Raw genomic sequence first — 21,650 nt, 5'->3', positions numbered from 1 at the left:
CTAAAGTCTTTTCAGGGTTTTCCTGCTATCCAAGCAACACAAAATAAATTACTGCATGCTGCTTAATCTTTGATGATTTTTTTCCATCTCTCACCCTAACAAAATGTACTAATACATTTTTCAGTATGTTATGATTCAAGCAGTCAATTTTCTGTAACATGTGATGAGGATACGCAAACAGCAAAAACAACATACAGTTCTTTATTCTATGCCACAATCATTCTTCCCTTTTCCATGCTGATAGAAGATTATTATTAATACCAAGCAATTGCCTAATTATCTATAAAGGAAAGAAGCAGAGGTCAAGATTTTATCTGCAGGGTCAGTTTCTGATCTCTATGGAGAGGGTTAACGTGAGCTAAGAATTCTCATTATAGCCTGTTAGAGTTCAGTGTCTTCCTCAAGAATAATCACGTGAAACTGAACCTGGGGCTTTTTTTGCTAAGGACCTGCACTCTAACTATTTTACTCCCTTCACTCCACCAATTCACTAAACTAAACTAGTTTAGTGTTGTAATGACTCCGTAAATAATAAAGGTAATAAAAGTAGTTGACATCAAAAGCTCACCCTGCTTCCCTCACTGTTATTTCCTATGTTGTGATCTTTTTGTGGAGACTTGGGTTCAAAGGAGGTAAATGGGGATAGAGTGTAAACAGCCATAAAGTCAGACAAACTAACTGCTAAGCTTTTTTTTTCTTTAACATGCAATGATAAGTTGGCAGTGGTCCAATGTTGAATACCCAAAGGTACAGTTAACAGTTAGTACTTGCCGAAACCTTCATAAAAAAGTTGGCTTATTCTGGCAACAAACAAATGTCAGCAAACATGTAAACAATTCAGCCTCGTGTCCTCTAAACTCGAGGTCGTGATATTATGCTTAGTAGTTTGGAAGGTAATTGCCTTCACATGGTAATGAACTTCCCAATTTCATAAACATTCTTTTGATAATATGATAATCAAAACAAAGTAATAGAATTCTGGCTGAAGTTACAAGTTACAATAGTCTCTGTTATTGTATTTTATGTAAATTTGCTCAGAAGAAACATTTTAAACCAGCAAGTGTGAAATACATCTCACTCGGAGACAGGAACTTTGGTAGACTGCCCCCTGTGGCCAGAGGAGTTATTAGTTCAAGTCCAATGAAAGGCAGAGTGCCAGGAGAGCCGTGTTTGGTGTCATGGTGGTGTTTGGCTATGGCATACTCCATGTTCCCTGTGCAAAAGGGTGATTTGTGCTCTGAAATTCATTGATTGCTTCTCTCTGTCCAATATACGTTTTTCCAGAGGGACATACAGGGACATAGATTACTATGGGTTTATGCGACATCAGAAAACACAGGTCAGCTATTACACACAGATTCCTTGCTCAAATGAATATATCATCTGCAATAAAGCAGCCATTGTCAAGCGGAATCATGACCTCTATCTGAGCTTTCAGCCTGCCCCAACCTCCGCCAACCACTCTGTCCCAGTGACTTCATTTATTCCAAAAATACATATGAAGGTTTATGTTTGCTAAGGCAATAACTGGGACTCCCCATCTTTTATTGTTTCTATTGTAAAGGCATTTTTAAGGCTTGTCATTAGTTTGTCACCAGCCACAGAGAATGCACAATGGTACCAGCAAAGCTCTTTATTAGTCCATGATGAGCAATGAGCCATATCAGCTGATAGTAGGAGATCCCCACACTCCTGTCCCCAAACACTGGAATCCAAGGAAGTGACAATCAATAGAAATGCTTCATTTGGTTTATGTGTAGCAGCGTGAGGAACACACTAGGGCAGAAATAGATTGTGCTCACTCCATTATTTTTAACACATTTCCACCCACTGTGCCACTCATTTTTGCAAGCTTGTTATCAAGACCAGGTATGCAAAAATTTCCACACCCCATTTTTCAAACAAGATTAGTACGGCTAGTTTCACAAAAAAGGCTCTTGAATTGTAAGGTGTCTGCTTTTATGAAATATTCTGTCCTATTGCCCTTCATTGTTGTCATTTTTCCCTCTGTTAAACATCACAGAAAAGGTCCCTCCCATCCAGGAGAATGCAATTTTTGTATTGTATGGTGCTTTTTTAATTATTAGTACAATCACGCGAGAATTGACAGGTTTCAGTCTAAAAAAACAAAACAAAAAACAAAACGTTTTTTCCTGACCTTGATAAGAAACCTGTGATAACCTGACAAAATTCTAAGGCCCATTTTATGTTTGTGGTAAGTCATGTTTGTAGCCTTGGATTCAAGTAGCATAAGCTTTCAATTTTTGTGGCCATCGCTGTCCAACACACAGCTGACAGGTTCATGATGGCAGATTGAACCCCTGGTCATTTTAAAAACCGCAGCAACCATGTCCTATCTGTTTATATAGAGTTATGGAGATAATCAAAGTCTGAAGAGATCAATTTCCCAACTGTTATGGTTGTTAAGCCATGGGATAGCTCAAAGAATGTGTCCGAGGCCCTTTTCCCGGGAGTAAAAGAAGATACTGTGCCATTCACTGCTTCTTGAGTGGTGGCATTGCAATTCAGTGGAAAAATAAAAACTGCCATTCTTCATTCTTTATGCATGCAATGCACTAGCTAAAGTTGGAGGTATTTTTAGTATAACTTATTTACTTCCAGTGTGACTGTGTAAGGCTACAATATTTACAAGTTATTGTGTTACATGGAGAGCTTATCTTTTAAATTATTTACTTAAGTGCTTGGGCATTTCTTAAATGTGGTTTCACTGATGTATGCAGGTACACTAATCAAAGCTAGCAATATAAAATTGTCTCCTTCCCAAAAGAACAACAGCTATAAGACAAGAAAAAGATTTGCCCATGCTTCCAGTTGTTTACGTAATAAAAAATCTGTACTGAAGTATCATTAAATCGAGACTGTAAATAGTATCAGTTCACCAGCTTTGATATGACATAATATACTGAAAGTTGCCGTCTACAACCTCTACTGCTATGCCATAACCATAAATGAAAACAAATCATCACACTGTTGTCTTTTCATTGTTCTGCTCTTGGTCAAATGACTGCTCCGGGATCAGTGCAGTCTCTAATCAGAAAAAGGTCACAGCAGAGAAATGACAGACTATGAGCCAAAGAAGCTGCATTTCTCCATTCAGTGGTGTGCTCAGAGATTGAGTTACAAGACTACATTACTGTCTCCCAGAGCTACCCTGGTAGCTGCGTGTATGTCCCCACATCTGGCAAAAAATGCTTCTTTTTTTTTTTCCAATACACCAAGTATTTTGTCACTGGGAACACAATACAGAGCCTAAAATATTAATAGAATTTGTCAGAAACGGGGTGTGTTTCATAAACTATACAACTCTCTAGATTTTACAGCTTGTTCTGTCTGTAATGGAGACAAATACAGAAGGGCAGGTGCAAGTAGGAAACACTCTCCTCTTCAGTACACAGTCATCTCACAGCTGTGAATCACAATCCAAACCAAGAGCTGCCGGTGTGTTTTCATTAGCCTGCATTAAATAAGACACTAAAATGGGGGTTTTTGTTGTCAGCACACTAATGGAGAATCAGTAACTTTGTAATGTGCACTAAAAACTGCCAGCAACACCAGTTAGTTACCTGTACACTAAAATTACTTTCTTTGGATGCATTTTCCTGAGTGAACAAAGGCGCATGCTTCATAATGAGGATTTTCAAGATTTTCAATCAGGAAGAAAGTAAATAAACTATCCATGTCAACTGATATAAAGGGTGATTTCCCTGCAAACCATCACACACCACATCACATCATGGATTGTTTTATTTGAACAGCTGTATCCATTCATCTGTGTGCTATTATCTTATAAAAAAGATGTAATGATTTGCAAATCTCAAAAATAAATATTTTGTTCACAACAGCATACACAAACCATATCAAATGTCAGAATTTATCATTTTAAGAACATTTTTAACTAATTTAAAATTTTATGGTAGGAACATATTTTCATAAAAGTTTGGTCAGAGTTAACAAATTGCAGGAAAAGTAAGTGATGCTAAGAGGAAACAACTGGAGGAACATTCTGCAACTAATTAGGTTAATTGGCAACAGGTTAGTGACATGGATGAGTACAAAAACAACATGTGAGAGAGGCAGAGTTTCTCAGATATAAATATGAGCAGAAATTCACCAATTATACAAAAAAATGGAGTCTACAAATTCTGGAGTCATTTCCAAAAAGTGTTCATCAATATAAAACTGGAAACACTTTGAATATCTTATAATCTACAGTACATAATATCATCAACTGCTTCATAGAATCTGGAGAAATCTCTGTGTACAATGGACAAGGCCAAAAGTCAGTATTGATTGTTAAGCTCTCAGACAGCATTACACTAAAAACAGGCACAATTCTACCATGGAAATCACTGGGCTCAGGAACCCTTCCAGAAATCATAGTCTGAACACAGCTCACCATGCCATCCACAAAAGCAGGTTAAAGCTCTATTATGCAAAAAAGAAGCCATATGTGAACATTATCCAGGAACACTGCCATCTTCCCTGGGCCAGATGCTTATTTAAAATGGACTGAGACAAAGAGGAGAACTATTCTGTGGACAGACGAATTGAAATTTGAAATTCTTTTTGGAAAACACAGACGCCACATTCTCTGAAGTAAAGAGAGGAACCATTTGACTTTTTATCAGCACTCAGTTCAAAAGCCTGCATCTCTGATGGTAAGGGGTGCACCTGTGCCTATGGAAGTGGCAGCCCAAACATCTCAAAATAATTTATCAATGCTGAAAAAAAATATTTTTAGTTTTACAGCAATATATGTTTCCATCCAGACAGGGTCCTTTTCAGGGTAGGGCTTGCATAGTTCAGCAAGACAATGCTGGACCACATACAGTATCTACAGCAACAGCATGATTTTGTAGCAGAAGAGTGCTGAACTTGTCCAGCCTGCAGTCCTTTACCAGAATATCTTAAAATGATACATTTTATCTTCTTCTATGTTCGATTATTAATCATTGCATTGTTTTAATTTACATTTTACACCATGTCTAAGCTGGCTTGGAAGTGGGTTTGCGCGACACTCTTGGTACTTAAAAAGCTACAATTATTTTCATTTACCATAATATCATGAGATTTGGTTAAAAAAAACAAAACTGCATTTCCTATTTAACAGAGGTGCATTCATTTCCATAAATTAACAATACAACTACAAGCATTCATAATAACATTACAAATCCATATTACGGATAACAAACTCCAGTGATACATGTGAGGTAATTGTCCTAAAAATGAAAAACGAATGAAAATATCAGCCTTTGGAAACATTTGTCTCACACACATACAATTGACAAAATTAAACATTATAAATGTAATTGTTTTTATTTATTTAGTTTTTATTTAATAAGCATCCATTTTGGAAGATAAATAGCTTTTATTAAATATTAAATGTTCAGTAAAGGATGACAGAGGTAGAGTTGATTAAACAGACACATGCTGAAAAAAGAAAAAGACACATAAAAAGCTCCTAATTTCCCTTTGCTGCCTCACTTTATTATTGGGCAGCAAGATTGTGTTAAAGGGTTAATGTTGATTTACTAAGCAAATCCATTCTAACAGTAAAAAAGTCACATTCCACTGCACTTAACTGGGTGAGGCACCCTAGTACACCGAGAAGCCAGGTATTGGCATGAGGAGTTTATTTGTTCAACATATTGCCTGAAGTAAGGCAACTGCTTAATTGGCTCAGCACTCTCTTTAGCATTAGGCAGTAAGTGGACTGCTGATGTCAGTCTGAATCTCTATAAAGATACAAAAGGAGCGCTGACAAATCAGATTCACTTAACAAGAGCAATAAGCATGCCGTTCAGAGATGCACTATTGTGGCAGTAGGATAGTTAACTTAGAATTTTGAGGAAAAAGAACTCTAAACAACACAAAAAAACAATGCGCAGCATACATGATCATTATACATCAGAGCTCAATTCAAGCTAAATTGTACAGTTGCACAACAGCATTAAATAGCTTATTGTTTGTTTGCATAATGGTCAGCTGTTGTTTGTTTTAATAGCAGTGAAATATTTAGGACAAAAACCATCACGCAATGTTCATAGATCATACAGTGAGTGGGACCATGCATTGGCTGCAGGAGAATCTAATTTATTATGTATAAAAAGATTCTAACAGTGCAAGTCAGAGCTGACTACCCTTCACCAGTTTCCCATGAGATTCTGTGTATGCTACCTACTGCTTCACTTAGCCCGCTGCATCACTTATCGTGGCACCTGTCCACAGATACATTTAAGTCACACAAATTCTATTACCATAGTGCATTCAGCAAAACTTGTTATTATACTTCAGGCTACTTTATTGTATAACCTCATTTGACCTGATAAGGACACTATGGATGACTGTGCAAATGTGCACTGGTGCACTGAAATACATTAAATATTTCACTCTCTACAAATACAAAATGTATTGCAGTGAAAAGTGCCAAACAGTCCCTGGCTACATTTTCTTTGGTAACACATTTTAATGAACCAGTGTATGTATGTGTGTGTGCCCTCATATACAAATCATGATCTTAAAATCAGTAAACTATGCCAGAAATCACAACAGTTTATGCTTTTTAAATTTGCCAATGCATTTAGTGTATCTGGGGCTCCATTCACTGAAAGAAGTCTCTCTGCTCACAGACATGAACAAAACCCTAACACACTCAGGTGCAGGTGCACAAAGTGATCTGCTCAACATTGGAGAGTGGTGACTCAATTAGATATTCAGGAAAACCACACACTTTACAAAGCACAAAGTCTAAGATCTCAACAATCATCTCTTCTTTCAATGCTGGGCTAAACACACACAAACACAGCAGATAAATCACATGAGATCAGATGACTTACCTGTCTCCCCCGATAGTTTGACCTTGCTATCAACAGCTACTCCTGCCCGACTGCTGCAGATGCAGCATTGTGCTAGCTAAGCTACCATTTTCAAGGAGCACTAACATCTACTACACTGTCTTGCTTCTTAAACTTTGACATCACAAAATACATAATGTCTGGAAATGGAATGTCACAGTTCAACCCAAAAAGAGGAACTAATTTGTACAAGTCCAGGAGCTAATCCATGCCCTGTATCTTATTACACCGCTCAGACGATTGATGATTTCTTTCAATGCAGCACATTGAGAGAGAATCAATTTGTCAGTGAACAACAGAGGAGGGAGGGAGTGTTGCACTTTGGATATCAGGTGTCTGTTACACTTTTCTAGGGAGATGGTGATGCCAGTGCGTAGGGCCTGCGTGCAAATTAAATGGAGAGACAGAAAAATGCATTATTGATCAGGGTGATGCCAAAGTGTCTCGCTCACAGCACAGGATCAGGTTTAGGTACAGGGTAATTAATCCACAAGCCTGAATAAAAGCAAAGGAACTGATCTGCACCCTCTCCTTCCCTGTCGCTCTGCTTCACTCTGTGTTCAAATGTCTACTTCATTCAGAGCTGAGAAAAATAGGTCGCTTGCTTATAGGCAAAACCAGTGCACGGCACCAGCGGGAAAGCTAAAGCACACACGCTGTTCCCAGCACATAAACACTTACTCAAACACACAATCTCCCAGAGAAATAGAAAAGAAGGTGAGAGAGAGGGGATGAGAAAACAAGAGAGCACCTGGGCGTTTTTCTTTTCTGCCAAACTGAGCATAGCAGGTGTCAGCTTGAGCTTTTGTCTATCATGTACTGTAATTACATACTGTAGCATGGAAAGCAGTTAAATATTTTCCATGCTTGCACACAAACAGGAAAAATCTTTTAAGAGAACACTTGTTTTACTTCTCTTTACTTTTTCGTACTCAACTTTTTTTTCTTTATGATTTTTTGGAGACTTATTATTTGTGAGTCACGTTGCAAAGCTCTCAGAAGACAACAGATTCTTAGATGATTCTTAGATGTTTAACAATATCAATTTAATTATAGGCAAGTTATTCCAAGTTATGTTACTAATGACTGATTATTTATAAGACCTTCCACCAACCTAAAAAAACCAAAAAACAACCACAATCTTTGGCAGTTTCAGAATATTTGCATTGCTTCACATTTTTTTAGAAACAAAGATGTGCAAAATGACCAAAAACAAAACAATAAAATAAAATAATAGTAATAATAATAATAATTAAATGTTTGCAAACACAGAAATATGTCATCTGAGCTAATTAAACTGAGCGCACTTTATCACACAGCAATATTACTTGCTACCTTTTCAGTGAGTAAAAAGCGATACAGATTTTGGTATTTCTCTATACCCTCAAACCAAATTTGGTCTAGGACAAAAACTGATGTAACCTTTCTGGGTCCAACCCAGACCGACTGTGGTCACTCTCAAACAGACTGGCAAACATTTGCAATTAATCCCCATCTAATTTATAAACCGACAGATCGCCAGCACATTGTAATCAGTCAGACTTAATAATAATAATTCATGGATTGCAAGGTTTAATTGTAAATGATGCAGTGAATGACGGTCAGGTTGTGGTTGATCTTTTCACTCATTTGAAACAGATTTGCTACACAGGCCAAATGATTAGACACTTATCCTATTTAATTGCAGTACTATGGCAAACCATCTTATTGCAAATTTATCGTTGTTTTATCGCTATCTTGATGCACCAATATCGGTGTGAAAACTGCACCTTTTTGTGAGTGCTTTTAGACCTGGTCTCCTTCTTTGAAGTGACCGTTTCAAAGGCAAGGAGAACACAATTAATTGTCCACTGTTGAAATGCTTTTGCTTGTGCTCCGGTCCCCAACCACTTTTTTCTGTAGTTTTAGTTTAGCCTAACATAGACACAACTGGACACAAAGTCTTGTATTAAACAAAAGAAAGTAGGCCTTTATTTATTCATTTATTTTTGCAGAAGAAAGTATCTTCCAATTCCTGGCAGATTTTTTTGTGCATCTTAATACCTCACCATTCTGTGGCTGCTGCTAAACTATGCTGCTCTGCTGACTTTTCCATATAACTTTCCAGCTGGTTTGCACAGTAAATTAGGGTGAACTACAGTTATACAGTAGCTGTGCACATGTTACCTTTCATTTAGTGTAATGTGACTAATAACACCAGCTTCCAATTACTGGGTAGCAAGTTTGAAAAAGAAATGGTGCTCTGTCCTTATATGAATGTAGACATTTAGACCTCCAGTGTTATTAATGTAAAACTCTATCGTCCAAATTTTAGCAGGCTTGTTGGTAACACTTATGAGGGCAGTTATAACGAAGCCAAGCTGTCATGTTCCTGGGTCTGTTGACCCAGCGTTTTAAGTTTTAGTTTATTTGGATGTTGTTTATGTTTAAGTTAATTAGATTAGCGAAGTTCATTCGGTTATTAGACTCCTTGTGTTTTCTTCCCCTGTATTTATGTTTCCCTCACCCTTTGTTTCATGCTGCGTATCTTATGTTATCAAGTTTGTATTATCATGTCTGTCTCATGTTTCCCGTTTTATTTTGAAGGAGTCATGTGTTCTTTGTTCATTGTATTTAGTTTCACTTCCCTTGTCCTGTCATTAGGCTCATGTAAGTCAGCTGTTCCTCCATGTGTTCCCATTTCCCCTAATCACCTCCTGTGTATTTAAGTCTTCTGTTTTCAGTGTGTCATTGTCAGGTCGTCTGTTGTCCTTTGTGTCATGTTTCCAGGTTCTGTGCTCCAGGTATTTTTGTGTCCATGTTAGGGTTCACGTTTTGGGTTTCTATGTTATCTTAGCTCTCCCAGTTTAGGTTATTGTTTAGCTTCTCCTCTGCCTTTTGTTTTGTAATGTTTTCACAAGCCTTAATAAACGGCATTAACATTTAAGTTTTTGTTTCATGGTGTCCGCATTTTGGGTCCTTTTCATAATACATACAGTCTGCCTCTGTCAGACTGTGACACAAGCTGCGAAACTTGGCCATTTAAATTCAGGGTCTGTCTTCAAGTCTTAGCACAAATAGATAAAAAACAGATCCACCAATGTCAACAGGGAAGACATATCATCATTAAAGTAATAGGGGCTGTTCGAATAGAAGGTTTAACACCACTTCTCAACAGATGCCATGATAATGGCCTCACTTATGAAAATGGAAAAACATAATTATTCCTTCTTTATCTCCAAAACAATTGACTGGAGCAGCAGTTCTGCATACCTATCGTATAGAGTGATTTGCTATTTCAATTATTCCAAGGTAGAAACGCCCTGAAATGAACACAAAAACAAAACAGAAAATATATTTTCTGTCAGATAGGAACACCTGCATTCCCGTTCATTTAAATAGTATTGTGGCACGCACTCAACCACAATAGCTATTCTGAATGATTTCTATCATATGCTATTTCCATTACTGGCAAATTAGGTACTTTGATTATAGGCCATTTAAAATCAGTATTGCTTAATAACTTAACACAAAGGAGACACTCTGGTAAATTTGCAAGTTATTATTTTTCTTTGAGGCTCTGATTAAGAGAACTGATGCAAATGGATGCCTTGGTACACTTAGGGGTTGTAATATGTTCAAGAGTTTAAATTTGTTAGTTTGCTCCACAGCCATCCATCACAACAATGTGGGGGCTTCAGCTCTTTGTCTCTGCATGCTCAGCACCCACATCCACCATTTCTGCCAAGCACATGAGCATTTACCTCTCTAGTACCTTTACAGTGTATTTAGTATTTAGTATTTATTTATTTATTTATTGTCATTGTCAAGAACAATGAAATTGCGTTTGGGGCTTCCATACAACCCAAAAAAAAGAAGAAAATAATAAATACCCCTTAAAACCCAAGTGTACATATTTAACCCAGTGTGACTCCAATGCAATAAGACAATCCTTAGCAATAATGTTCGTAGAAATTCAGACAAAGACCTGAGAAACATGACAAAATACAACAATGCAACCCATTCAATATTATTGTACTGTGAGATATGATATCAGATATGATAGTTATCTATTTAAGAAAGAGGGGGGGGGGGGCAGGAGGGGGAAGAGAATAAAGATATGATGCACCAATGCAGACCAGTTCATTGCTATTAAGAAGTTGGATATGGTTATTGTCCGTGAGAGGGGGGCAGAGAGTTCAGGAGCCTCACAGCCTGTGGATACAGGCTGTTGGCCAGTCTGGATGTTCTGGCCTGTATAGACCTGTACCTTCTCCCTGAGGGCAGCAGATGGAAAAGGTGGCGCGCAGGGTGATGTTGGTCCCGCAGGATACTGTGCACCCTCCTCAGACAGCGAGTGGGGAAGATATTACTGATCTCTGGCAGACTTGTTCCAATAATTCTGCCAGCTTCTTTCACCACCCGCTGGAGTGCTTGCTGATCGGCCTTGGTGCAGCTGGGGAACCACACTAGAAATCCATACGTCAGAACGCTGCTGATGGCACAGTTGTAGAAGTTCAACATCAGAGATCTGGGAATGTGTGCGCTCCGCAGTCTCCTCAGGTAGTAGAGGCGCTGTTGGGCCTTCCGTACAACTGAGGTGATATGGTTGCCCCAGGACAGGTCCTCGGTCACAGTTACCCCCAAGAATTTAAAACTGCTCACCCTCTCCACCGCCTCACTGCCAATGAAGAGAGGCAGATGGTTGTTATGGCCCCTCTTCCGGAAATCTACAATGATCTCCTTGGTCTTTTTGGTGTTTAAGACCAAGTTATTGTCGTGGCACCATGACTCTAGTTGTTGCACCTCTGTCCTATAGTTTGTCTCATCATTGTTGGATATAAGTCCGAGCACTGTAGTGTCATCTGCAAACTTAACAATGAGATTGGACGCGCAGGAGGAAATACAGTCATGGGTGAAGAGAGTGTATAGCAGAGGGCTCAGAACACACCCCTGAGGGGCACCGGTGTTGACCACAAGGGTGGAAGAGGTGTTCTTACCCACTCTGACACTCTGTCTACGGTTAGTGAGGAAGTCCACAATCCAGTTGCACAGAGAGGAGTTAAGTCCCAGTTGGTGGAGTTTGGGATGGAGTTTGTATGGCCGGATGGTATTAAAAGCCGAGCTGTAGTCTACAAAGAGGAGCCATGCATAGGTGTTCCTGTGTTCCAAGTGCTTCAGTAATGTGTGCAGCACTGTGGCGATCGCATCCTCGGTTGACCGGTTCTCCCTGTATGCAAACTGGTGCGAGTCCAGGGATGGTGGAAAAGCAGCTCTGATGTGTTTAATGACCAGTCTCTCCAGGCATTTGGCGGGAATGGGGGTGAGTGCCACAGGTCTGAAATCGTTCAGACATGTGACATTTGACTGTTTTGGGATGGGAACGATGGTTGCTGCTTTGAAACAGGATGGTACCAGTGAACAGGACAACGAGGTGTTATATATAGAGGTGAAGACGTCCGCCAGGTCCGCAGCACAGTCTTTTAGCACCCGGCCCAGCACTCCATCCGGCCCGGCCGCCTTCCTGGTGTTAATGCTCCGGAACACACGCCTCAGCTCATGAGTGCTCAGGACCGGAGCAGGGTCGGTTGAGGGGAGAGGGGACAGGACAGGGTCGGTGTTCTCCCTGTCAAAACGTGCATAAAAGAGATTTAGATCCTCAGCCAGAGTAGAACTGTCGGCTGAGGGTGATGGTGTTCTTCTTTTGTAGTCCGTGATAGCCCTGATGCCCTCCCAGACCTGCCTTGGGTTTGTGTTGTTCTCAAACCTGGCCTCGATACGCCTCCTGTGCTGCTGCTTGGCAGTCTTGATGCCTCTTCTCAGGTTGGCCCTGGCAGCACTGTATGCCTCCTGGTCCCCGGATTTGAAAGCGTTGTTCCTTGTTCGAATAAGTTGTTGAACTCCGTGTGTCATCCAGGGTGGATTATTAGGGAACACACGGAATCGTTTCCAAGTTGTTACATTGTCCACACAGAAACAGATGTAGTCCAAGACAGTGGAGGTGTAACTGTCCAATGCGACACGATTGTCAGTGTCCTGCACCTTGAATACATCCCAGTCTGTGCAGTGGAAACAGTCCTGAAGCATCGGAATAGCGTCCTGCGGCCATGTTCTCACGGTTTTGGTTGTAATCCCAGTGCTCTTGATCTTTTGTGTGTATATTGGGTGTAGCAGAAGGGAGAGATGGTCTGACAGACCCAGGTGGGGATAAGCCTGGGCTCTGTACGCATTCGCCATGTTGGTGTACACCTGGTCCAACGTTCTATCTCCTCTGGTAGCACACTTCACATTACGGTGGAAATTGTGAAGTACAGATTTCAGGTCCGCGTGGTTAAAATCCCCAGCCGCAATAAAGACACTGTCCGGGTGTGCTACCACGCTGTTATTGATGCTGCTGCTCAATTGTGCTAACGCTAGCTTAGCATTAGCATCTGGTGGAATGTAAACAGCGCAGATGTAAACGGCAGAAAATTCCCGAGGGAGATAGAATGGACGGCACTTTAACACCAACAGTTCTACCTCTGTACTGCACAGTTTTTCCGTTACCGTGACGTTCGTGCACCAAAGGTTGTTAATATAGATGCACAGCCCCCCGCCAGTCTTCTTACCCAAGTCCGCAGACCTGTCGGCTCGATAGGCGGTGCGGCCTGCTAGATCGATAGCCGCATCGGGAATGGCGCTGTCCAGCCAGGTTTCAGTGAAAATCATGCACGAACAGTTATTAAAAGTCCGTCGAGTGGCGATCTGCAGTCGTATTTCATCCAGTTTGTAACGGATTGAACGGGCGTTGGAGAGGAATATGATCGGGAGTGGTGGTTTAAACGGACTAGTCTTTAGCCGTGCCCACAGGCCTCCCCGCTTGCCTCTCTTCTGCCTCCGCTCGCAACGTCTCCTCCTGCGGCTTGCTGTTGCGGGTAGCCCCGGGGGTTGCTTAACGATCTCCGGGGGGATGAGATACTCGGATGTTAGTTGAAGATCTCCACGGCTTAGTTGTAGTAGATCTTCTCTGTTGTATTGAAGTAACCCCAGACTGTGTGAAATAATACACAGTACCACCAAAAGTGCAAAAGTGTAGGAGCTCCGGGCCGCTGCGTCTGTGCGCGCCGCCATCTTAAATCTTCTAATGACGGATTTAGAAGATACTTTCTTGTGTATCACAGCCACATTCATGCAAGATATTTCTTTGTTGATCTAATGAGCACTATTAACATAATCTCTCTCAAGCCTCCACTCTCTTTAACACACTCCCACACAGACACGCAAATTGCACTAAACCATCCACCTCAGATACCACCTATGTTTTTTCCAGGACAAGTTATCCATCCATCTTTCAGTGTGTCACCCAATTAAAGCTTTTTACCCACAATGAAATGAACCAATTAAGTGGCACACTTCTGCTTGGGCAGAGATCCATCTCTTAATGGGTGAGATTCACTCACAAGAATGCCATGTCCATATCGCCTCTCCACCTCATTATCATGCAGCTATTAGCCATCACTCACATCAACTAGGGCTCACACTCACCAAAATGGGTGTTCATCCATGTGCTCTGGTGAATCATAAAATGCAAACACTCAAGTAGCTTGAAAACAACAAGGAACTTTGTCCCCCATATAAAATTGCATAGCAGTAGTTGAAGTTACATCGAGGATTATTAAAGCACTTAGCTAACTAAAATACATGTAGAGATTATAAAACTCACTAACGCCCGAAATTATGGTACAAGTCTGTGCAAGGACTAAATTCATATTCAGAAAAAAAGATTTCTATTGAATACCACACAGAATTATGCATTAGGCTGTATGCATGTTCTGCACTCCAAGTTTCTCTTTCTGGACTTCTCCTTTTGTTATATATATATTTCATTTCATTCATTTCATTTATTTATTCATTTTCAGGCACAACAAATACCTATATTGAACATAAAATACACAAAACAAAAAACAAAACTTGCCTGAAAAAGGAGTGGGACGAAGAAAACTTATTAAATCCCACCCCTATACTCACTCATCAACAAAAAAAAAACAATAAACTTCCCGCAGCTACGCCCATCATTGCATACAGACCCATCAACAGCCCCGGGCAGATACAAGCATTTAAGCGGCAGCTCGCAACCAACAATTAGAGCCTTCATAACTGAATACAGAATATATAAATTATAAATTGCATTACCACAGGTAACAGGCAGTAATAACTACAAGTAACAGACACACATACATATACATACATATATATCTACACACACAAGTACATATATGTACATACATACGCACACTTTATTTTTTATTTTTTATTTTGGAATCCATACCAGCAATGGTAAGAGGACAGACATTACAGAGCACACTAAAACCCATCATTGAGTATACTGTGACCAGACCAACTGTTTGTAGAGAAATTTAAATCTATGAATATTTTTGCATTGTTTCAATTGTAAACTCAGACTGTTCCAGATTTTCACACCACATACAGACACACAAAAGCCTTTACGGGTTGTTCGAGTTCTGGGTAATTTGAATTCTCCAAAGCCTCTCACATTATAAACCTTTTCTCGAATTTCAAATCTAGTTTGTAAATTTGCCGGTAAAAGTTTAGTAAAAGCTTTATACAAAATTATGGATGTATTGTAATTAACCAGATCCTGGAATTTAAGTAACTTTGCCTGAAGAAAGAATTTGTGAGTATGATCTAGATAACCAGCCTTGTGAATAATACGCAGTGCTCGTTTCTGTACTGTGACTAATGGATTAGTTGTATTTTTATATGTATTTCCCCACACTTCCACACAATATGTAAGATATGGAAGAACCAGGGTACAGTACAGAGTACGAAGTGCATCTTTATCAAGGAATTGTTTCACTTTGTTCAAAACTGCGAGGCTTCTGGAAATTTTGGTTTTTATGTGTCTGACGTGGGGTTTCCATGAAATTTTGTTATCAATTATAACTCCCAAAAATTTGTTTTCACTCACATTATCAATTGGTACACCTTCAATGATAATTGGTAATTCTATATTATATTTTAAATTACCAAAAAACATTGCTTTAGTTTTATTTATATTTAATGATAATTTATTTATGTCCATCCATTTTTTTATTAATTTTAGCTCCCTGTTTACAGTCATTACAAGATCAGTATAATCATCGCTACTGAAAAATATGTTGGTGTCATCTGCGAACAGTATGAGTTTAAGTACTTGAGAAACATCAAAAATATCATTTATGTATACATTGAAAAGTTTTGGTCCCAACACTGACCCTTGGGGAACACCACATGTAATACCAAGTTTCTCTGAATGGTAATGCCCTATGCTAACATACTGTTCCCGACCTGTTAGGTAACTTTTTAACCAGTTACCAGCTTTCCCTCGAATACCATATCTTTCCAATTTATCCAGTAAAATTGAGTGATTGATTGTGTCGAAGGCCTTTTTGAGGTCAACAAAAATACCAACTGCATATTTATTTTTATCCAGTGTATCAGTAATTTCTTCTACTGCCTCAATTATCGCCATTGAAGTGGTTCTTTGCGTTCTGAAACCATACTGACCAACATTTATTATTTGATGTTTTTCAAGGAATTTTTCTAATCTTGAATTAAAAAGTTTTTCTAGAATTTTTGAGAATTGAGGCAGTAGAGAAATAGGCCTATAATTGGTAAAACTGTGTTTGTCATTACTTTTATATAGTGGTATTACTTTCGCAATTTTCATTTTTTTTGGAAAACAACCGGACTGAAATGATAAATTACAGATATATGTTAAGGGACTAGCAATATTCAGAATAACCTGTTTAACTACAGACATATTTATGTCATGATAATCCATTGAAGAGTTACTTTTACATTTTAATGTGATATTTATTACTTCTTGCTCATTTGTAGCTGAGAGGAACAGTGAAAAGGGATTTGATTTTATATTACTGATATTTTCATTTTTATGACACGGGATGTCCGCTGCTAGTTCAGGGCCAACATTTATGAAGAATTTATTGAACCCATCGACAATATTACTCATGTTGTGATTTTCACCATTTGCATCAGTAAAATATTCAGGATATGATGTTCCAGAAGATCCTTGTTTAATTAAGTTGTTTAACACATCCCAAGTTCCTTTTATATTGTTTTTATTTTCATATAATCTTCTTCTATAATAAAGTTGTTTGCTCGTTCTTATAATATCAGTCAATTTATTTCTATATGCTTTATATCTTTGTTCCACTTCTTTTGTTTTTACTTTGATAAACTGTTTATACAGATTGTTTTTCTTTTTGCAAGCATTAATAATTCCTTTTGTGAGCCAAGGACTTTTTATCTTTTTTTTACTTTGTCATGTGTTCGTTTACAGGACAATGTTTATTGTACCACATAGTAAAAATATCTAGAAAATTATCATAAGCCTTGTCCACATCTGACTCTTCATACACCGAACTCCAATCTTGTTGTGCTAAATCGAAATTGAAGGCATGAATTGCTTCTTCATTTATTGTTCGCTTTGCTATCATGATCTTGGTATCTATTTTTTTTAAATCACAGTCACACAAAGTAAAAACTGGTAAGTGGTCAGTTATATCACAGACAAGCAGACCACTATTAATTTGGAAATCCATGACATTAGTAAAAATGTTGTCAATAATAGTGGCGCTATGTGAAGTTATTCTGCTTGGCTTTGTTATTGTTGGATATAGTGATAAGCTGTACATTGTGTCAGTAAAGTCATCAATGGCTTTTAACCTTGTTGGATTTAGCAAATCAATGTTAAAATCACCACAGATAAATAGTAATTTTTGGTTCACCGAAGCAAACGTTTTTTCTATCCATTCATTAAAAGTGTCAATACTTGAACTGGGTGTCCGATATATACAACTTATTATAACATTTCTCTTTTTTTCATTCATAATCTCAATAGTCAAACATTCCAAAATTCCATCAATAGCCATAGACATAGTTGTTACAACATTATATTTTATAGAGTTATGAACATATATAGCAACCCCGCCGCCCGCCTTATTTAATCTATTCATGTATTTTAAATCATATCCATTCAAACAAAAATCTATTCCTTTATCGACATTGAACCAAGTTTCAGTGATGGCTATAACACTAAAGGGGCGAGAAAATTGTTGCAAATAGTCCTTAATGAAATTAAAATTAGAGTACATACTTCTGCTGTTAAAGTGAATTAATGAGAGCTTCCCGTCTAGGTTAATTTCTTTTTCATATTGTTCCTGAGTGAAATAATTACAATTTTTAACAAAAGAAGAGAGAAAGTTACTTTCAGAATCTATTTCTGGATCTATTATATTATGCTCCTTATATTCACAATCTAGATCAATTACTTTCTGTTGAAGAACTAATTTCAACGTGTCCATGTCATTTCCTGGTGTAATTGATACATTGGTGTCAGTTATACTTGTCCAGATCCTCCATGTTCCTCACTATCAGTACTTTTGCCTCTTCTGGTGTCCCGTTTAGCTTAATGAAAATCTTACAGTTTGTTACCCATGTATGTTGTATTTTACCGTTCTTCTTCAGTTGCCTTGCCTTCCTCGCGATGTCTGCGTTTTTTCGTGTCAGATGCTCATTAATGAAAACGTCCGTGCCTTTCAGTTTGCGTCCTTGTTTCAGCAGTGCGACCTTGTTCTTCCGATTGACAAATCTCATAATGATGGCCGGCAGTCTGTCACTCTTCCTGGGCAGTGAGTGACATGCTTCTATGTGCTCCAGGTCCATCTCTATCCCCTTGCTTTGGAGGAAGGACGCCACCTGTTGCTCTACCGAGCGGGTCTCCTCGTCGCTGGGCTCCCCGACGTTCCCGGCCACCGCGCGCGCGTACGAGCGCGGCTTGATTTTAATACCGCTGATGACCACGTCGTTCGTACGGGTGTACTGCTCCAGCTCATCCACCCGCCGCTCGAGATCCATGATCCGTCTGTCCTTCTCGGCATTTTGGAGGCGTAGCTGTTTTACCTCCTCCAGAAGCCCCAGAAGCAGCTCCTGCTGTGCCCTGACTGCGGCCACGTCTCCGCACAGCGCTCCGAGGGAGGTTTTAATGTCCTCAACCTCCTCTGGTGTTGGGCCTTTCTTGGGTGGCATACTGAAGCGAGAGCACGAGGCGGCCGTATATATATATATATATATATATATATATATATATATATATATATATATATATATATATATATATATATATATATATATATATATATATATATATATATATATATATATGTGTGTGTGTATATATGTGTGTGTATATGTGTGTGTGTATATATGTGTGTGTATATATGTGTGTGTATATATGTGTGTGTATATATATATGTATATATATATATGTATATATATATATGTATATATGTACATATATATATATATATATATATATATATATATGTATATATGTACATATATATATATATATATATATATATATATATATATATATATATATATATATATATATATATACACATATATATATATATGAAAATAAAGTTCAGGTCATAAATAAATCGCAAAATGTAAAACATAAAAAAGGGGGATCTTAGCAGAATCTACATTTTTTTACATAAAATGCTCTAATATTACAACATTGTATTTTCAACATAACATAACTGAAAGAAAATCAGTGAAAAAAAATATTATTACAGCAGCTGACACTTGTAAATAATTAAGATAATGTCAGTTCAGTTTGAGCTCAGTTAGCTTTGCCCATGTAAGCTGATATGCAAGAGAAAATGTTTCCCTGTATAAGCTACAGTAACATAAGAGATGGAAGTAGGCTCTGCTATTTCACCCAGTTTCTGTGCTATACTTTTAGCCCCTGCCATGTATGTGTGTGTTATTTTTTTTCTCCTGCAAAAGGTTACCTTAAACAGATGAAAGGTTCTAGTGCTAAGTTAGTAGCTAACGAACGAGTTTGGTTGGCAAACTACATTCATAAGTTTTATTAGGGCTAAGTAACAGACCAATAAAAGAGTTTCACTCACCAAAACTGAAGTAAAAACTATTGATTGTCTGTACCACACAGCAAGCCATACTGTTAGATATATAATCCATTAAAAATGTCCAAAACATACACATTGAAGATGTCCAGGCTGCTGCCTGTGTCAGGACACTGCCAGTCACCATTGTCACACCCATAACTCAATTATCTAGTTGGATGGGTTGTAAAATTGTACCCAACTCAGAGCTGTTATAAGAGGAAGACACCATTGGCCATATCATACTGTTCACGGTAATACCGATATAATGTTGGGCAATGATAGGAAAATGAAATATCATGATAGAATATGGGTGCCTTTGTTTTCATATGCACATGGCAGAGAAAGCATGGCAGCGACGGAGAATGAGAAGGTCGAAAGCAGATCGTTGAATGAAACAGATGAACCAGAACTGGTTTGTAAAATTGCTGCAACTTCAGTGGTGTGGAACTGGTTTAGCTTTCGTCCATCAGATACACAACAAAGCACTGTTTTTGGTAGAGCATGCTAGTGGGCCGTTGTTATTACTGTGTTTTTTGGAAAATACGGCACACTTAAAATTAATCCTTTGATTTTTCTGAAAATCGACAGTGCCCCTTATAATCCCGTGTGCCTTATGTATGAACTCTGGTTGTGTTTACTGACCTCGAGACGATTTTATGTACATGTTAATCTCTCGAAAATCTGTCAAATGTTTTAGTACGACTTTGCTAAGCTACGAAGCCGCACCGCTTGATAGAGTGTCAGAGAATTACGGCTATATTAGGCAGGAGCCTCACGGAGTGATACGTACTGTGCTTCAACATAATATTACCGTATTGTGTGTGTATAACCTCTTTAAGTTTTGTGGATATTATACATGGTTATGCTCAGGATGTCGGCCAGTTTCCACTGGAAATGCCTTTTGGTTAAACTGTCAGCAAGATATTTGCATTTGCACTGTTAAATTTTTATATAACTTTAATGCAAATAAAAAAAACAGCTGCTTGTTTAAGTGAAAATACATTGATGGGGGGATTTTTGCACTAATTAACTTGTGGAGTTGTGAAGTATTTTGTCCAGTGGTAATTATATCGTCAGTTATATCGTTATCGCAAATTTTCAAATGTATATCGTGATAAATATTTTTGGTCATATCGCCCTGCTCTACTATCCATAGCGGCCAAAGCTGTTTTAGTGACAGGTTGTAACATTTTTCAATATGTAAATGTCTAACATTTTTAACATGGGATCCATAGGGATCGAGCCAGCCTCAAGTGGCACCAAGAGAAACAGCAGTATTTCAGTTCCAGAGGCTACTCCGTGGCTACAACTCATCAGGGGACTGAGCCATGATCTGAACTTTGCTGATTTTCATCTTTTAAAATCTGAAAAAAGAAAAACTCTTCTTGGAATGAAAATAGATCTACTCAGTTTCTTATCAGGGTTCTACCTGCATCTTGTGTGCCTTTATACTTAAGTGTGTCTTAATATCTATTGTCAGTCAAACCTATTCTTACAACAATGCCACCTTTTTGATATCAAAAATGGAGATTTTTGAGGAGGGTTAATAAAGTAAACTGAATGCATTATATCCTACATTACAATAATATAAAATCCTGCAAAATCAGTTTTTTTGCATTTCTCTGTAAATAACAAAATTGCCTTATTGGTCAAAAATGCAAACAAGTGTCATATCAGATGCCTGTAGCACAAGTAAGATCAGCAAGAGGTTGTCTAGTTATATAATGTGCATCAAAAACTCACACTCTAATGTTTCCATTTGTTTGCTCACTGACTTGATCACAGAAGACTACTTTATCAATAATTTGTAGAGTAT

General features: G+C 38.4%; 2 protein-coding genes across 3 annotated transcripts in view; both read right to left on the bottom strand.

Annotated features, from left to right (window-relative positions):
- lingo2 (leucine rich repeat and Ig domain containing 2) overlaps positions 1 to 21,650 on the bottom strand; it is a 207,147-nt gene that overhangs the window by 89,639 nt on the left and 95,858 nt on the right. The gene's annotated exons all lie outside the window — the stretch shown is intronic.
- On the bottom strand, positions 14,315 to 18,962 carry LOC147338255 (uncharacterized). Its single transcript, XM_086260197.1, has one exon. It carries the CDS (start codon positions 18,942 to 18,944, stop codon positions 18,252 to 18,254), a length of 693 nt encoding a protein of 230 aa, XP_086116323.1. The 5' UTR covers positions 18,945 to 18,962; the 3' UTR covers positions 14,315 to 18,251.

The sequence above is a fragment of the Aulonocara sp. 'chitande type north' Nkhata Bay genome, linkage group LG2 (assembly GCF_057382095.1).
Source record: "Aulonocara sp. 'chitande type north' Nkhata Bay isolate Kocher_YH1m ecotype deep benthic linkage group LG2, A_spYH_male_GT1.1, whole genome shotgun sequence".
Taxonomy (NCBI): domain Eukaryota; kingdom Metazoa; phylum Chordata; class Actinopteri; order Cichliformes; family Cichlidae; genus Aulonocara; species Aulonocara sp. 'chitande type north' Nkhata Bay.
Note: the sequence above shows the minus strand (reverse complement) of the source record. Positions and strands in the feature narration are given on the sequence as shown.